This window comes from Culex quinquefasciatus, chromosome 1, assembly GCF_015732765.1.
Source record: "Culex quinquefasciatus strain JHB chromosome 1, VPISU_Cqui_1.0_pri_paternal, whole genome shotgun sequence".
NCBI lineage: Eukaryota > Metazoa > Arthropoda > Insecta > Diptera > Culicidae > Culex > Culex quinquefasciatus.
This window is the reverse complement of record NC_051861.1, coordinates 18,474,338-18,493,119: the sequence shown is the minus strand read 5'-3', so window position 1 is coordinate 18,493,119 and position 18,782 is coordinate 18,474,338. Positions and strand designations below refer to the sequence as shown.

General features: G+C 36.4%; 1 protein-coding gene across 4 annotated transcripts in view; it reads right to left on the bottom strand.

Moving 5' to 3' along the window:
* The window catches only part of LOC6035402 (DNA-binding protein RFX2), a 73,384-nt gene that overhangs the window by 11,760 nt on the left and 42,842 nt on the right, over positions 1-18,782 (bottom strand). For all 4 annotated transcript variants that reach the window (XM_038258498.1, XM_038258507.1, XM_038258511.1 and 1 more), the window contains one exon: positions 3,899-3,992. In XM_038258498.1, coding sequence (XP_038114426.1) covers positions 3,899-3,992 — 94 coding nt within the window. The remainder of the gene's footprint in view (positions 1-3,898; positions 3,993-18,782) is intronic.

Here is an 18,782-nt window from a genome sequence, read left to right as displayed (position 1 = left end):
ATAACTTGAAAATTTCAGCGATGACCTATACATGTCTGGGTATCAAAATTTTCATAATTGAAAGACGCAACTTTTGGTACCCAGACATGTCGATGCCTCTGTGCTCTGATGTACTAACTGACTTTTGGGCCAAAATGAGTTAATGATGACATCTTTTAGCTAATTAAATTCCCTACAAAACGCTTCTAAGAGATCTGAAAAATTCGTTTCCTACGCGGAGATATCGCCCTGCAACCATTTGTATTAACTGACATTTTCGAACGCATAATGGATGTGCTCTCTTATTTTTCATCATGGCTTGACCTTTTGAAAACACGCAAATCCATAAAAATACGATTACACTATAATATTATGGTAAATTGCCAGGTGTCCTTACTAGTTTGAGCAATATTATGGAGCACTATTTTGGAAGGCAATTAGCACAAGTGTGCACATTTGGATACGTGAAGAAGTTGTAAGTTAGACGAAGTGTGTCAAATAGTTATTTAGCGGCAGAGTTTTTTTTTAAATTGGATGACCCCTAAGTATGACATTGGTAGGTGGATGTTATTGTTACGTAGTTTTTGGATTGGACGACCCCTGCAGTTGTTCTAAGTGTGCACAACGACTTAACAATGTTTTAAATTGGATATTTGGGTTAGGCTAAGTGTGAGAATTATTAGTGGATTTTATTGTTACGTAGTTTTAATGGATGACCCCTGCAATGTGCTAAGTGTGCACAACGACTTAACAAATGCTTTAATTGCGGTGTATTACGGTGTAACGAATGTCACGGTGTAAAAAATGCTACGATGCAACGAATGTTGCGGTATAACAATTTTACGGTGTAACCATACTACGGTGTAACCATACTGCGGTGTAACGAATGTTACGGTGTAACGAATGTTACGGTGTAACGAATGTTACGGTGTAACGAATGTTACGGTGTAACGAATGTTACGGTGTAACGAATGTTACGGTGTAACGAATGTTACGGTGTAACGAATGATACGGTGTAATGAATGTTACGGTGTAACGAATGATACGGTGTAATGAATGTTACGGTGTAACGAATGATACGGTGTAATGAATGTTACGGTGTAACGAATGATACGGTGTAACGAATGTTACGGTGTAACGAATGTTACGGTGTAACGAATGTTACGGTGTAACGAATTATACGGTGTAATGAATGTTACGGTGTAACGAATGATGCGGTGTGACGAATGTTACGGTGTAACGAATGTTACGGTGTAACCACACTACGGTGTAACGAATGTTACGGTGTAACGAATGATACGTTGTAACGAATTTTACGGTGTAACGAATTTTACGGTGTAACGAATGTTACGGTGTAACGAATGTTACGGTGTAACGAATGATGCGTTGTAAAGAATATTACGGTGTATCCATACTACGGTGTAACGAATGTTGCGGTGTAACGAATGTTGCGGTGTAACGAATGTTACGGTGTAACGAATGTTACGGTGTAACGAATGTTACGGTGTAACGAATGTTACGGTGTAACGAATGTTACGGTGTAACGAATGATACGGTGTAATGAATGTTACGGTGTAACGAATGATACGGTGTAATGAATGTTACAGTGTAACGAATGATACGGTGTAATGAATGTTACGGTGTAACGAATGATACGGTGTAACGAATGTTACGGTGTAACGAATGTTACGGTGTAACGAATGTTACGGTGTAACGAATTATACGGTGTAATGAATGTTACGGTGTAACGAATGATGCGGTGTGACGAATGTTACGGTGTAACGAATGTTACGGTGTAACCACACTACGGTGTAACGAATGTTACGGTGTAACGAATGATACGTTGTAACGAATTTTACGGTGTAACGAATGTTACGGTGTAACGAATGTTACGGTGTAACGAATGATGCGTTGTAAAGAATATTACGGTGTATCCATACTACGGTGTAACGAATGTTGCGGTGTAACGAATGTTGCGGTGTAACGAATGGTTCATGGTTCACTGAACCAGGATTGAACCACAAAGGGAGGTTTAAGCCGAAGCAATAGGTGAACCTAGCCTAACCGGTTCATTTGGGAACTCTTGTTGTGCACATTTAGCACAACTGCAGGGGTCGTTCAATCCAAAAAAAACTACGTAACAAAAACATCCACTATCCAAAGGCACACTAAACCTAACCCAAATATCCAACTCAAACACCCTTCAAGAAGTTGTGCAAACTTAGCACAACTGCAGGGACCGTCCAAACCAAAAAAACACGTAACAACATCATTCACGTAGTTGTGCACACCTAGCACAACTGTAGGGGTCGTCCATGTTCAAAGACTAAGTATTGATTTTTGTTGAAGCACTTTTGTTCTATCCGATACAAACTACGAATTCATTGCAAGAGACACACTTGTTCTAACTGCAATCTACCATAACAGTTCTATGGTTTGTGTCCTGGATATCTTGCATTTCTTAAAAGGCCGTATGACATGATGGAAATAAAATAAACTAGCTCAAAGTTTTTACAAAATCATTTTCTTCTGTTTGTAAGCGTAGAACTATTCGGTTTTCGTCATAGTTGGTCTTATTGAAGCTATTTCATGGATTATCATACTTATATTTATGAATCCTCACACTTCACTAAGTTTTTCTTCATAAAAATCTAGTTTTAACGGTAGTTGCTCTCATAAATTGCAATTTTCACAATAAATTAATTGATAAACAAGTCTATTAAAAAAGTATTGTTGAGAAAAATGTTCCTAAGCTAGCAACAATTCAAAGTTACTGCGCAAAAACATTGAAACAACAAATAACTACTATTTTTTACAATAAAATGACTCTACGCACTTTTGTACCAAGTGCCACGTTGGAAGTATACACGACTCTGCCATCGAAGAAGCATTTTAGCTCAACTGCAAAATTCGCCCTGTGCACGTTTGTGCTAACTCATACAAATCACTGTTCAAGACACACTTGTGCTAATTGCAAGCATGATTTTTTTTCGTAATTTCTCTGCCAATTTTTTTTTTGCATTTCAAAAGTTTTCATATTTTACCATGTTTTTAAATTATGTCAGGAGCATACTTTAAAATTATTAGGACAATTGTTTGTCGCATAGTTTCCCAGAAACAGTAATTCAAAGTTAAAAAATCGATTTTCTCGTAACCACCAAAATGTCAGTTAGTATAAGAGAGCACACAAGCATCGATGTATAGGTCATCGCTGAAATTTTAAAGTTATCGCTGTTTTAGTGAAAAAAGTTGATTTTTACCCGTTTTCGTCATTTTGCCGTCTTTGCGCGCGGCGCGTCGAAAACCCCAGTTTATATGTTAAAAAAATCATATCTCCGAAACGTGAAATCGGCAAATGAAATTTTCATAGGACCTTTTCAAATATTCAGCTAGTTTTTTTGGACCTCAACATATTTTTCCATAAAAGCCCAACTAATAACATTTCTTTTGAATTGTGGCGCTCCAAAATTGGTTCAGCCGTTCCGGAGATATGATTTTTTGAAAAATGTGGCTTTTGCGAAAATCCACGAAAAACGAAATTTTATGGACCACCCTATTTCGGATAGGACCACTCTAATCGCCAAACAAAAAAATACTGGTCTAATTATTTGGGCCAAAGAACCCCCACTCCAAATTTGAGCCAAATCGGAGCACATTTGATTTCGAGACTTCCTGTTTGACGTGGAATGGCTGAATACAAATTTTGAATTTTTGACAACATATCAAAATATACGCAACACTTTGGGAAAAATATTATTTTCGTCCGCAAAATTGTTACAACGTATAACGCAATACTTTGTTTTCTGAAAAAATGATAATTAGGCTTGGCACTCAATGTTCCTTTTTGCTTTGCTCACCTGAGTTCTAGGGATATTTTTTCCAAAATATTTATTTCTGTTCTAGAAAAAAAGAAACTTACATTTGTGTTTGACTATGCCCGTTGGTGGTGTACATATCTGAGTCCACATACTGCACATAGGTGTGGTGGTTCTGCACGTTATCCGGGGAAGATACTGTAAATAAAATATATATATGCCATGAAGTCACAATCTCTGCTTTCAAATATTAGCTTACTAAGAAGTAACATAAATTATAACAAAAATTCAGCTATGTAAAGCAATAAATGTACAAAATAATGGAAAAAATGATGAAACCAAAACATAAAGAAAAAAAAGTGTATTATCAGCCATTTTGTTTTTATCATATGTTCGACCAGCATTACCACCATCATCAACATCATCATCACTATGCTCTCCCTTCTGATGCTGACACAAAGGAGACGTGAAAAATCTCTCAGCCAAATATTCATCGCATTTCCCAAAAAGCCAAACCCGAAACAATATTGAATGGCTTCCTTCTGCTCGCTTTTTCTTTCATCCACTTCTGGTGACTGGGCCTGGTCGTCAAATCTCAATGGACATAACGTCCCAACTCAAAACAGCTTCCATTGCTTCCCCTCACATATCGTTTTTGTCGGCTTTTGCTATAGTCCACCAATTCATAGGATACCTAGTATTCTTTTGTACAGTTTATGTGAGTTGCTCTGAGCTAGAGAAGCACACAAAAATTGTGTATTTTGTTCTAGGAATGTGATTTCATTTTTGCTGGTTGTAATCGAGTCGTTGTTTGAATATTTCGCTGTGCGTCAACCGCCCCCAAATCCTGAACATATTTCTAACATTTTTGCTGTGCCACTGCTTTTTTTCTCGACCGGTGCTCGCAAAACCGGCTTTGGACGAACGTTCCGTGGAAATTCTTATTTGGAAATTTGGAAAAAAAGTTTTTGTTCTGTTGAGGCTTTCCCGTTTCCTCATAAATGTTGTTCCTATTTTCGATGTCTGACTTGCGTTGTGATTATTTTAAAACAAACCAACATTTATACTCGTAGTGTAGTAACTAGACTTTTTTTTAATGTGCTTTAAATTTGATGTGCTTAAATGTTCCGAATTCGTCACGCAATGACCAATGTTTGCCTCAACCTTTGTGCCGAATTCAAACAAATATGCGTCATATTTTGAATCTACATTGTTTGTAATTCCTAGAACCCAAAAAGAATGCTTTTCCCAGCAAGAGAAGTGGTAGTAAATCCTGGAACACGTTCAAAAAATTTCATCCGAAAAAAAAAGCTGCGTTCTCAAAATAAAACCAAACTTCCAACCGCTTTATTGCACCACTTTGGTAGGACCGTTTCTAAATTGTGCAACTGCTGCTCGCCGGATCACAGATAGAAAGATTTCCCTTGAACGCGCTCTAGATTTTTTTTCGCCCCGTATTGCAAAGGTTTTATGGTTCGCAGTACCACCATAAAGCTATAAATCAATCTCTTAGATGGCTTATCCCTACTAGAAGAGCCGGCACGGCACAAACGCCTCTTCTGCATCCTTTTGCGTGACCCTTTGTTGGCTGCAGTTACAGGAACAAGCGCAGTTGGATAAAAAGTGAAATCGTAGCAAATTGTCTAAGGCAGTCCCTGTCATTCCTGTGTTCGTTTGCCCCTGAAGGTATGCAACGAATACGCATAAAAGATCTCACCCGGGATGGAAGCAAGAATCCTTTGATCCAAATGGTAACATTCTGTGTGCTGGAAACTGCAAACATTTTTTTCTGCCATTTTGGATTTCCCCCAGCGGTACAAAGGCGACGTTCTAGTCTAGGGGTTCACATTTGTGGAACGCAACAACGCAAAGGGATACGAGGAAACAATAAAACATTCTGAAGGCAATAAAAGTTCACGTATGATGATCCTGTCCCTGCGAGGAACTTCACACATGCTTACGGCTATGAGAAATGCTTTGCACAATTCGTTTCTTTACATGTTACAAGTTAGTAAGTATTTTTTTGTGATTGTAATCAAATCTTTAAGATTAAAACAAGCAACATTCCTTTCTTTAAATGAATTGACGAGGAAAGGCTCTGTTGGAGGAACGCATCAAAACATTTGCAGCCAGAGATCGGGTCGGTCCTGATCAAGAAAGAATAAGAAGTCACAAGCGATCTATCGGTGAGTCAGCCATCCAGGCGATCCATGCCGGGGATGCAGTCTTTGGCTGCATCGTGAGTGTCGACGAGGAGCAGGAGGAGAGCGCGTATGAATGTTAAGTGTAATACAATCCAGCATCTAATAGCCAAACACATAGAATTTATGTGTCGCGACAAATGCGGCGGATTTAAGTGGAAAACACTTAGTCAAAAGTGTCGATTTTTTTAAGTGTATCAATATTTGTGGCCACCTTAAGGTCGTAAATGGTAGTATGCACTGTTGGGCTGTCATTAAAATTTTGGAGCAATTATTGCTGCACTTTTTATACCGCCTAAGGAAAATTAACCAAAAACCATAGAAAATCGTACAAATTTACGAATTCAGTGAGGTAGGCTTATGCTTTTGATGTTCCCTTCAATGTTGTATACTTGGTTGATGAAATTTTTTAGCATTAAACCATTTTTGATGCAATTTAAAAAAAATGTTTTTTTTCGCCTACTTTTCCAGGGTGCGGGGCAGAATGGGTTACCTTAGAAAACAAGCCATTTCGTCTAATACAACGTTGAAGGGAGTTAAGAAATGACTAAAGGGACCTTCCTCACATAGGTTCCATGAAGTTAGACCACTTTTATAAATAAAGTCACTTACCAAAACAAACATTTTTGAAAAAAGTTTTAATGTGTTGAAATAAGGCACTATTTTTACAAATAAGCATCAAAACAACTAACAAAATTTGATTTAATCAACTAATGTTGTATTAAACGTGATTTGTAAACCTATCAGGAGCGACATTATCCATTTAACCAAAATTTCATAACTTTTGATTGTTTTTATAAGGCAGGAAAAGGGTGGTCCAATCTGTCCCCAAATGGATTTTAATTTAAATCGAAAAACTCGAAATTTTTCTGGGGGTTCCTTGCCCAAAATAATTAGACCCGTATTTTTTGTTTGGCCATTAGGGTGACCTACATCGTGCAAGGGTGGTTCGAAAAATGTCAATTTTCGTAATTTTTCACAAATACCTCTTTTTTCGAAAAATCATATCTCCGCCCCATTTCATCCGATTTTAGCTGTCTTAGTCGCAAAAGAAAGGTGATGCGTTTGGCTATTTTGGAAAAATAGTAAGAAGTCTAGCTTAACATTTGAAAAACTTGCATGAAAACTTTAAATTGCGTTTTGACCGTGTCTGGACCAAAGAGCTTATGTCTGAAAATATTTTTATCGGATGCCTCGGAAAATTTCACATAACATATAAAAAAATTGGCGATGTCGAAACGTACGCTTCGGAGATATGATTTTTTGAAAATAAAAACTGAGTTTTTCGACGCGCCACGCGCAAAAACGGAAAACTTACGAAATAGGCAAAAAATCAACTTTTTTCACTAAAACTACGATGAGTCTTCAACTTCAACCATTGGACTAACATTCCTCCTTTTTGTTGAACTGAAGGATTCTTGGGATGACGCCGGTATTGACTGATAAAGATGTTAGAGGTTATAAAGTTAACGTTGGTTGGCTCCCACTAGTCATTTTTGATTCATTGTTTAACTTCAGCTGATCTGTCGATAACGATCGCATGAATGTCCTATATGTGCATTTTCATCACTTTTGAGTTATCTATGCAGTTTGGTTCGCAATTCTCTACGAAATCAGTCTTTTTTTTTAATTTTAATTTTTGTATTTTTAATCCGGCTGACACTTTTGTGGTGCCTTCGGTATGCTCAGAGAAGCCATTTTGCATCATAAGTTTGTTCATATAGGATATTTTAACCATTAGTGGACCCCCTAGTAGAACCGACGCGCATTTTTCACAATTTTTCAATATTTTAAGCACTTTTCCATAACCTTTTGTTCAAAACAATGAAATCTGAAGTCTTTTGAACAATTTTGACTATTTGTTTCATCAGTAATTTGTTTTTGAGCAGAAAAATAGACATTTGAAAAAAAAAAGTTTTTTTGCCTGTTATGGACCCCCTTTTCCTATAGTGGACCAGGGTCCATAATCCGATTGTGGACCCGGGTCCACTATAGGAAAACTGTTATTTTTATACCAAATTTAACCGATATTTGGTGTTTTGATGCATGGTGGAGGTCTTATGATACATATAATGAATATAAGATGGATTTTCCATCATAAACAAATATGTTTTTTTAACAAATTTTGCTTAAAAAAAACAAGAAACCTAACAGACATTTAAAAACATTTTTTCCAAAAAAGATCAAAGAAAATGTTTCAAAAACAACTGTAAACATTAAAATGATTAAAACAAGTAATTTTGATGCACATTTTCCATATTAATTACATAAATAGTTGACCAAAACAAAACAATAGATTTGTTTACGATTGCTGCTAAAACTACGCATGTTTATATTCAAAAAATATTTTATTATTGATTTATACTTATAAAATAACATTTCAAACTTTAATTTTGATGCTTCAGTTAAGTAAAATTAACTATAGTTTTTTTTATCAATTATGAATTCTTACGGCTTCAGCATTTTTGATACTTTTAACATGAAAACAGCTATATTTATACTCATAATTGAAAAAATATGCAATTAGGTTGATTACAACAAGCATTTATTGTATGTTTAAAAGAAACTTTTGCTTAAATACACAGTTTTCTTCATTTTTGAAGGTCCGCGTATGTTTAAAAGAAACTTTTGCTTAAATACACAGTTTTCTTCATTTTTGAAGGGTCCGCTTTTGGAAAAGTTAGGATTTTCGTTGTCTTATATTGGACCATCCTATTTTTTGCTTGAAAATGAGCAGCTCTTCGCTTTATTTTAGTATAAATCCTTAAACTTACATTATTTCGACTTACTGAAGTTAAATAACCAGTCAAAAAATGATTGGATAGTTAATTGAATCATTAAATAGAAAGGCTGTTTTGTTGTGAAAATGCTAGTGGCCATGTCTGATTTCAGATGTCGAACTCAAAACACTTATTTTGGCAAAAAGGACAATTCAATGTCAGTCAACATTGTTTTAAATGATGCTGAACATGCCAAATAAAAGATATGCAGACAAAAACACGCTTAAAATTGGGATTTTATTGAATTTTTCATCAAAAACCCTTCAGAGGGTCCACTATAGGAAAGGGGTCCACTAATGGATAACGTACCCTAATTTTCCATACAAATTGAACGCAACTTATCACAGATAAAGGCTATTTTATTTGACAGCCGGATCTATGGAACTTCACATGATTCAGCAAAACACAATTGGTTTTGTATTTTTTGTTATATTGTTGATTATCATTATAAATGTATTTGCGACGATCCCCCAGAAACACAACAAACCCACCAAACTTGGTATTTTTTTTAAAGGTGAGAAACTTTCATAAGAAGATTTGAACAAAAAAAAAAAGTGTTCAAACATTTGCTCTAATGTGGCAGTCTTTCAAACATTACTCAATATCGCAAATACCAATAACCGTTACGGTTTAGCTGACACAGCACCCCGAATGCGATCATCCCCAAACCCCACGAGCCGGAACGACCCTTGAGAAGATGATGCTCTTGTTTCTCGGAAAAACAACCACATTTCCGGCAGTCAGCGTGGTCGGAGCATTATGGTTATTGGATTTTTAATCCTCTCATCCACTCTGACATAACCACAAAAGTAACATTTGTGCCGTTCGTGGAATGGCACGTGGTAAAACAATAAAGATAAAGTTTTACAACGTTTCATATAAAAATCCAATCTACAGTCAAATTGCGAGCTTTATTTACGATGAACTCCAAGAGTGAGAGAGAAATATGATGAGTCCTTGCGAGTTTCGTTCATAATGGAAGGAAGCCACACCCAATGCAAAGAAGAAAAAAAGGACCAAGATGAGGCATCCATCTTTTTTTTCCCTTCTCATCCCTCCTGTCTAGAGCTCCGGCTGCTGAAAGAAAATGTTTTTATCGCTTTATGACGCTTCCCCTCAATGCGTCCCCTTAACTTCTTGAGCAAAATACTAAAATTGCACACACAAGCACAAAAATACAAGTCAAACTTTTCCGGTCCCTGTTTTTTTGTTATGTCCACAATTTTTCCCTCCGAGCGTCTTTTTAGTGGTGGTGGTAGTGGTACCATATAACCGTAAACCGGCGACGTCCTCAAGTCAATCTCCATAAAAGTTCGAGATGAACCCCCTTTCCCTGCGAATAGGTTCCTCGTCAGGAACGGCTAATCGAATTTTGTTCCCTCCAATACTGCTCTACTCTTTGTTTTATTACAGAGAGTGCATCAAATTTTTATCATCACTCAAGATGTGGCTCCCAATATTATTACCGCATTTTCGTTAACTTTGGTTCTGAAAGGAGGTCCCGGTTCCGGAGGAGGCCAAGTGTGGACCGTAACTTTTATGTGTTTACGAGGGCGAACATAATCATTTGTTGCGAAAATTAGTTTTGTTGTTTGTACGTGAAGATGTGGGTGGTTTTTTTCCAATGGTGTTTCTTCTCAGAGAAGAAAGATATGTTGGCAACATATGCAGGGGTTCGTCGCCGCGGATCATGCAATTCTCTTGCGCGTGCAGTTGTAAAAATGGCCGATGTAACGAAACAAATAAACATAGCAGCATTCGCTATTTTTTAAAAAAAACGAAGTTGACTTTATAGCTGTCGGCCACCATTGCTAGTACCAACCACTAGTGTCTTCCTTTTATCTACACAGAAAGAAAAATCATGGTAATATTACATCTGGGAAGGAGTACATCTTTTATGTCAGAAAAAAGGTGTAATTTTACCTCTGAAAATGTGTAATTTTATCACTTTTCTGGTATAATGCCACTTTTTCAGTCTAAATTGAGGTAAAATTACATCATAAAAGAGGTAATATTGAACCTTCCAAAATTACAGCTTCCAAATTTACATTATTTTTTACTGTGTACAAGGACTTCGCCGCCCTGGGCTCCTAAGTGTATGAAAGTATGGCACGGAGCGACGGCGCTGAATACCCATATTTACACAAAGAATTTTAGAGCGCCCGCCGCGGGATTCGAACCGGCGACCTCTGGATTGTGAGTCCAGCGCGCGGTCCGATTGATCCACACGGGCGGGACTATTTTAAAGGTTTCGCTTATTTTTTAATCTTTATTTTAAAAATTTCAACTTTAAAAACAATACGAACTTATCACCCTCATCATTCACAGGATGTTGTACACCCCTAATATTTGGAAATGTCGGTTTCAAATATATATATTTTTTTGAAACGCTTGGCTTGACTCTAAGAATTGTTTTAATGAAAACCCCTTATCAGCCAAACATTGTTGAACGTTTAAGCTTTCAACTCGCACTTTTTGACAGTTTGCCCAACTCGCAAACAAGGCAAAATGTATGCAAGCTGATGTTTAACTTTATTTTTTTAAATTTTTGAATGGACGAAAATAAACATTTTTATGCATGTTTATATTGTGAAATTGTCTCAAAAATACGAATATGTTAAAATTATCACCGAAAAATTTGATCTAAGGGGTCCCCGAGCAAAAAATTACAACCAAAAAAATCACTTAAAGAAAAAGTATCTATTTCATACACAGAAAAAAAAATCATGGTAATATTTCATCTGGAAGGGGTACCATCTTTTATGCCAGAAAAAAAAATGTGAAATTTTACCTCTGAAAATATGTAATTTTACCACTATTCTGGTGTAACGTCGCATTTTCAGTCTAAATTGAGGTAAAATTACATCTTAAAAGAGGTGATATTCAACCTTCCAAAATTACTCCTACCAAATTTACACTTTTTTTGCTGTGTATGTTAAACTGCCTTATCCAAAGCGTTCTCAGTCTCAGATGGTAGTCCCTGATATCTGGATGGAACACGGGTAGTCGAGTTGATATCTGGATGGAACCCTTTTTTATTTGAGTATGAAATTTGTGCTATTTTTCCACTAAAATGCCAATAACTTCCGTTAGATTTAACCAATTGAATTCCTCTACCCTGCATTTTGTTGCATTTTTGAAGCCCTTTCAGATGAATTTTGAAATTTGCCTAGGTAACAGCATTTCTAAGATTTTTGACGTTTGACGTTTTTTCAAGCACGACTACCTTAAACATATTTCTGGAGTTTTATTTTTGAAAAGGTCCAATAAACCAAATTTTCAGTTTTTGCTTTTTGGGTGTTTTTTAATACCCCTGACTCAAGGCGGTTTATATTTTTTATATTTTTTACTAAATAAAAATCACCAAAAATCAGGATCAATTTGGAGTGTAACTTAGTTGCAGGAATTCCCTATATTGCCACATTTGCATTACCTCAGGAATCTCACACTTGGACAATTGAGGCTTAAAGCCCTACCTCATTATACATGGGAACCAGTTGCTTACCAGTCTAAAACAACTTATCATTTTTTTAATGTTATCAATAATTTTACTTGAAAGTTATTTTTTAATTAAAAAACTAACTTAATCCACCTATGTGGTTGGAGGCTTCCTCACTTATTACTATCAATGGCTGATATGATGGAATTGTACAAAAATTTCATCTATTTTTAAGATCCGGAATAAAAAAGTACAAAAATATCACTTAAGTGGCCATACGATGTGTTGGATGGTGGATCCGGACATAGTTTACATACATTTAAGTGAGATCCGGCTTCCAAAAAGTGCATAAATATCACTTAAGTGGACATATCTCGAGACAGGGTTGCCAGATCTTCAATGTTTTGGACTCGTTGGAAAGGTCTTTTGATAACCTAACCAACGATGGGTCGGATGGTGGATCCGGACATAGTTTACATACATTTAAGTGAGATCCGGCTTCAAAAAAGTACATAAATATCACTTAAATGGCCATATCTCGAGACAGGGTTGCCAGATCTTCAATGTTTTGGACTCGTTGGAAAGGTCTTTTGATAACCTAACCAACGATGGGTCGGATGGTGGATCCGGACATAGTTTACATACATTTAAGTGAGATCCGTCTTCCGAAAAGTGCATAAATATCACTTAGGTGGACATATCTCGAAACAGGGTTGCCAGATCTTCAATGTTTTGGACTCGTTGGAAAGATTTTTTGATAACCTATCCAACGATGGGTCGGATGGTGGATCCGGACATAGTTTACATACATTTAAGTGAGATCCAGATATATGTGAAAACACATTTTTATACATAACTTTTGAACTACTTATCGAAACTTCAATCTTTATAAAACTCGATCTATGGGACCCTTAACCAAGTCGAATGCAACAGGTTCGGGTCAAATCGGTTCAGCCAGTGCCGAGAAACATGAGCTAGTTTGTTGGCCACATACATACATACACACACACATACTCACAGACATTTGTTCAGTTTTCGATTCTGAGTCGATATGTATACATGAAGGTAGGTCTACGACGTTTTTATACAAAGTTCATTTTTAGAGCAGGATTATAGCACATTTATCCGAATCTCACTTCAATGTATGTAAACTAAGTCCGGGTCCATCATCCGACCCATCGTTGGTTAGGTTATCAAAAAACCTTTCAAACGATTTCAAAACATTGAAGATCTGGCAACCCTGTCTCGAGGTATGGCCACTTAAGTGATATTTTTGTACTTTTTTATTCCGGATCTTAAAAATAGATGAAATTTTTGTACAATTCCATCATATTAGCCATTGATAGTAATAAGTGAGGAAGCCTCCAACCACATAGGTGGATTAAGTTAGTTTTTCTGTTAAGAAGGAACATATTTAAAAATTTATTTAATCAAATTTTATAAAAGCTGTTATGTTTTATAAACCAATATTCACATATTTACGATCAGTTAGGAAAAAAGTATCTGTCCAGTGAATAAAAACGGGATTTTAGGTCTGATTTTCAATTGAAAAATAAAAGGTAAAAAAAGTGGACATTGATAAAAGAAAAAAAGGGGACATTGACAAACTGATTTTTTTTTTTTTACAAAACGATAAAAACGAACTAATTACAAACGAAATGTTATACAACCATACTGAGCTTTGTGGAGAAGTGAGCGATGTTTTTTTTTAGTTTTCTCAAGCTCTAATTAAAAATGTACAGTAAAAGTTAATAAACTTAGTTAAACAATCACTGAAAAGGATTTTTTTTAGTAAATTAAACATCACAAGTACATATATTATTATCAATTTGGCGTAATCAATTTTCACACTTTTAGGCTGAAATTTGTAAAAAATAATATCAAAGTCTGACCCATTAAAATATAAAAAAATTTCAATGAAACTATTTCTTAAAAAATAGCTCTGCATGAATATTGGTGGCCTTGAGACAAGTATTTCCGTTTGAATAATGTTAGAAAATAAAATTGAAATCCTGTCAATGTCACCTGGTTCATGGCATAGTTTTTGAGGAGCAAAGCATCAGTCGGACAAATGAATATCATAATAATTAATTACGGTGATAGCCAATACGAGATTAATATCATTGCTTTTTCAAAAAAATACCTACACTGTCCGTAATTAAATTTACCGCAATACTGCATATTATTATGCCTCCGATTATACATCATTATGGCCGCTGCCTAGCTTGGAATGCAACTCTCGAACGCCAATAACAGCACTTAACAAAACAGCACAAAAAAAAACTGCACTTCACTAGACTGTTGCGTTCGATTGCAACACCAGCAACTCCTTCACTTTCCGCTCCGGTAGATAAAATATGTGTCAATGGCCGCACGGATCAAGCACTCTGGAGCATCCACTTCAAATAACCTGGTCCGGTTGACCTCCGACTTCAAGCAACCTGCCCCCAAGCAACCCGGCCGAAAACGAAGTTAATCTATATATGTAAACTGCAAACTATAAGCCTTTTTGTTGTTTTGGTTTGCCTTCAGCTTCTGGGTAACTATTTATTACCGACTGATGCTGCTGCAGGGTGAAAATCGATTGATTTCCTCTCTTTAGTCTGCGGGGTCTTGTCTGACCTGGAGGAGAGAGCTTCCGGGGCTGAGACTTATTATCACTGCCAATGTCGGAGGTTACCAATGGCTACGCTGCCGAGGACGATGCAGATGACGAACAATGTAGGTTATTGCCGGCGTTTGTCTCTCCAGGCTTCCTGGGAAATTGCGGTATGGTTTTGGGGCTTCCAATTTCTGTGTCAAAAGCTACGCAAGCATGAATGAAATCGATAGTTGTTGGAGGCGTCAACGGTTGTAACACTGTTTGTTCCAGGGAATTGTACTCCTCACTTCATCCGTTGTACTATACGGTACCATTCAAGGTTGCCTCGATCTCTAAGTTGAGCGCTGTAGCCGATGACGACGCGCCAGTGAAAGTGAAACTGGATCGTTACCAATGGTGACCGACCCGGCGGTGTCGAGATGCTGCTGCAGAATCAATACATCGCCAAGCTAGCTTTGGGGATCCTTGGCAGTAGAAATTAGATCCCTTCAACTGCCACCTGTGGGTGTGTTTGCTCTGTATGTGTGACTTTAAAGCTGCGACGACGACGTCGAACAGTTCCGGGAAAATCGAAAGTCCTTTTATCAAAATGAGGAAAGTGAATCCTTTCAACACAGTTAGAACCAGCCTCCCTACAGCTTCACCAACGAATCGAAACGCGAAATATCGGCAGAGTCCTTTCCGTGAAGACGAAGGTCCTCGACAACGACGACGAGACGACGCGACGGTGTAGAGTGAACTGAACCCGATACCGAAATATATCTGTGCAATATGGTGTGCACGTCCTTCTTCAATACACAAGCGCGTTGCGTCCTGCTACTGCTTCAGGCAGGACTTCCCGCTGTGTCGTGCCGTCTCTTGCTCGCTCTCCCTCTATCTCTCTGAATTGTTCTCGTGATGTGCCCGCTTCTTCTTTTCTGGTTTCATCATCAGGATAACGCGATGCGAGGGAGTCTGCCATCGTGGTGATGTTTACGCATTTTGGTCTTCTTCTTATTCGCATCGTTCTTTGTCGCAAAAGTTTTCCTGGAAATCCTTTCGTGTTTTGGATCCAGGAATGTTTTATGGCTTGCGTTCCAATCGGGAATCGTCTCTATTCCTGATGTTAGCTGAGTATGGCGAAATACTTCTTTTGATTTTTGTGACACAGCTGCAAAAAGTAAGCGCATTGTCAGCAAAACATGTAGCTGAAGCAAAATATAGAATTATTGTCTCCCCAAAACAATTTTCAATTCAAAATATAAAAGAATTCAACTGACTTTGTGCAAGTAACTTTGTAAAGAGTGCTCAGTACGGGGAATGATTGTTAATTTTTTTTAATCACCTTAAAATATTAATTGAGTTTTCATTTACAAAGCGGATTCGGTGGAATGCTGACATGTTTGACTTTAATGGTCATATTTCATAGGTCATCCTATATCTCGGTCAAATAATTTTTGCCCTTGCTGAGCCATATCTTTAAAGATTGCATTTTTGTCAGCTAAAATATATCAAAAAATAAAAAAAACCAACAAAAAAGTTAATTTTTTTTCACAAGGTTCTTATAAATACTTCAACAGAAAAAAATCGCAACCGAACCAATGACAAAAAAATGTCTTCTTTGGTCACAGGGAGAACCAAAAAAATCGACGTGCGACAACAAAACACAATCACGACTATTTGACAATGTGGTTTGCATAATTATCATAAAATAATACATCCAAAACTTTAGATTATTGTGTTAATATTTTTTTCAAAAAAACTAAATAAAAGTGGAATAATTTAATAAATTTAAAAACAAATAATGCACAAGTCACCGTTCAAACCGATACATTGAATCCGAACCTGAGGGCAGTATTATCGACTTATTATTTTGAAAGCGGTTTACTCTGAAATGCAATTTATCTAATACTTTGAAATCAAACAGCGGAGATAATCGTTTCGTTTCACTATATATCGTTGCCGGTGTGCTCTCTTATACTAACTGGCATTTTGGTAGTTGCGAGAAAATCGAGTTTTAAACTTTGAATTATTGTGTCTGCAAAACTATTCGACAAACAATTGTTCTAACAATTTTAAAGTATGCACCTGGCATTACTTGAAGACATTGTGAAATATAACAATTTTTGAAATGCTAGAAAAAATTTGGCAGAGAAATTACGAAAAAAAGTCATGCGTGCAATTGGCACAAGTGTGTTTTGGGAGGTAATTTGTATGAGTTAGCACAGGGCTTTGGTACGAAAGAGTTCAAAATCATGTTATTGTTAAAATAGTACAAATTAGTTGTTTCAATGTACTACAAAGTACGAGTTGATTAATTCGAGTCTAAGAAAAACATTTATTATCTTTTTTTTTAAACACTTATTATAGTTTGAATTTGGTAGGAAAAAATCCTTTTGGAAAAGTGAGCATTAAAATCAGAATTTTGGTATCAAAAACTTGGGAAAACATTTTAAAAATATGTGTACCAACCAGGGATGGAAAAATCGTGAAAAAATCATTTTCGCTAGCGAACTTTCTTCACCCGCGAAAGAGAGAGGAGGCAAACAAATTTTAAAAATATGTGTACCAGTCTAAGTCGTTGTGCACTCTTAGCTCAACGGCAGGGGTCGCCCATGCAAAAAAACTACGTAACAAAATTTTCAACTAACATACAGAACCTAGGTTTCTCTAAACCTCTAAACTAGAGGTGGGCTAAAAAGAGCGAACCGCTCAAAGAGCCGGTTCACTGAAAAGAGCGAACGAACCGTGGCTCACAAAAAAGAACCGCGGTTCTTTTTTTGAATTCCGGTCTTTTAACACTGGAACGCCCAACGCATGTCCAACTTACACGGACGCCCAAGCCTCCCAAAAAAGTTGGAACGGTAACTTTAACACGCCCGTTCTCGGGCATAACTCAACCAATCGGGACGATTCTTGTTCCCAGTGATTTGTAAGAATGTGTAGATGATCCTAAAATTTTGCAGAACTTGATTTGAACAAATCTGTAATTTGTGCGACCGAAAACATCGTTCCAACTTTTTTAAACGACTGCCTCCGCGGAATTTTCGGCGAATTTTTTTTTACACGCGGAAAAAAAAAGTTGGAACGATGTTTTTGATCGCAAAAGTTACAGATTTGATCAAATTAAGTTCTGCAAAGGTCTAGAATTATTTAGACATCCTAACAAATCACTGGAAAGAAGAATCATCTTGATTGGTTGAGCTATGCCCGAGAACCATTGAGTTGAAATTACCGTTCCAACTTTTTTGGAGCCTTGGGCGTTGGAATGTTAAAGAACCGTTTCAATGTGGCACGATTTTTGTTATAAAAATAATTTATTGAATTTCCAAAAAAAAAAAAATAGCATTTAATTTTTTTTTGAGAATTGAAAATGCAATTTCAAAAATGTCAATGGTTATAAAACTGAATCCCAAAAGTAAATAATTTTCTAAACAAAATGAAATAAACTTTTCAGTGTGCAACTGATTGTTCATAAAAGTAAAAAACTTTCAAATTTTAATGAAAATAGAAGTCTTATCCACTGAAAATAAATTAAAAAGCATTTTGGGGTCGATCAAAAATATTTTGATTTTTGGTGAAATTCCGTTGTACAGTACCTTATACAAAAGTTTTTTCGATTTAAAAAAGTTCATCGATACTTCGATATTTTGAAAACTAATGATTGCAAAACAACTGGGGATGTGTAAAATGCATTTGAAAACTCTTTGTTCATTAAAATGTCTTGCTACAATTTTTTTGCGACTTTGACCAGAGTTGAGGGACATAAACTTCAAAAAATATTTGGTATGGCCAAATTTATAAAAGTCCAATGTGAAATAACTTATAAAATCACACGATTCTTAAAAAAAAAACTCTATTAATTAGAATTTTGAAAAAAGAGCGAAAGAGCCGTTCAAAAGAGCGGCTCTTTTTAAAGAGCGAACAAAAATGAGCGGCTCCTAAAAAAGAGCGGTTTTGCCCGCCTCTACTCTAAACCATTTTGAC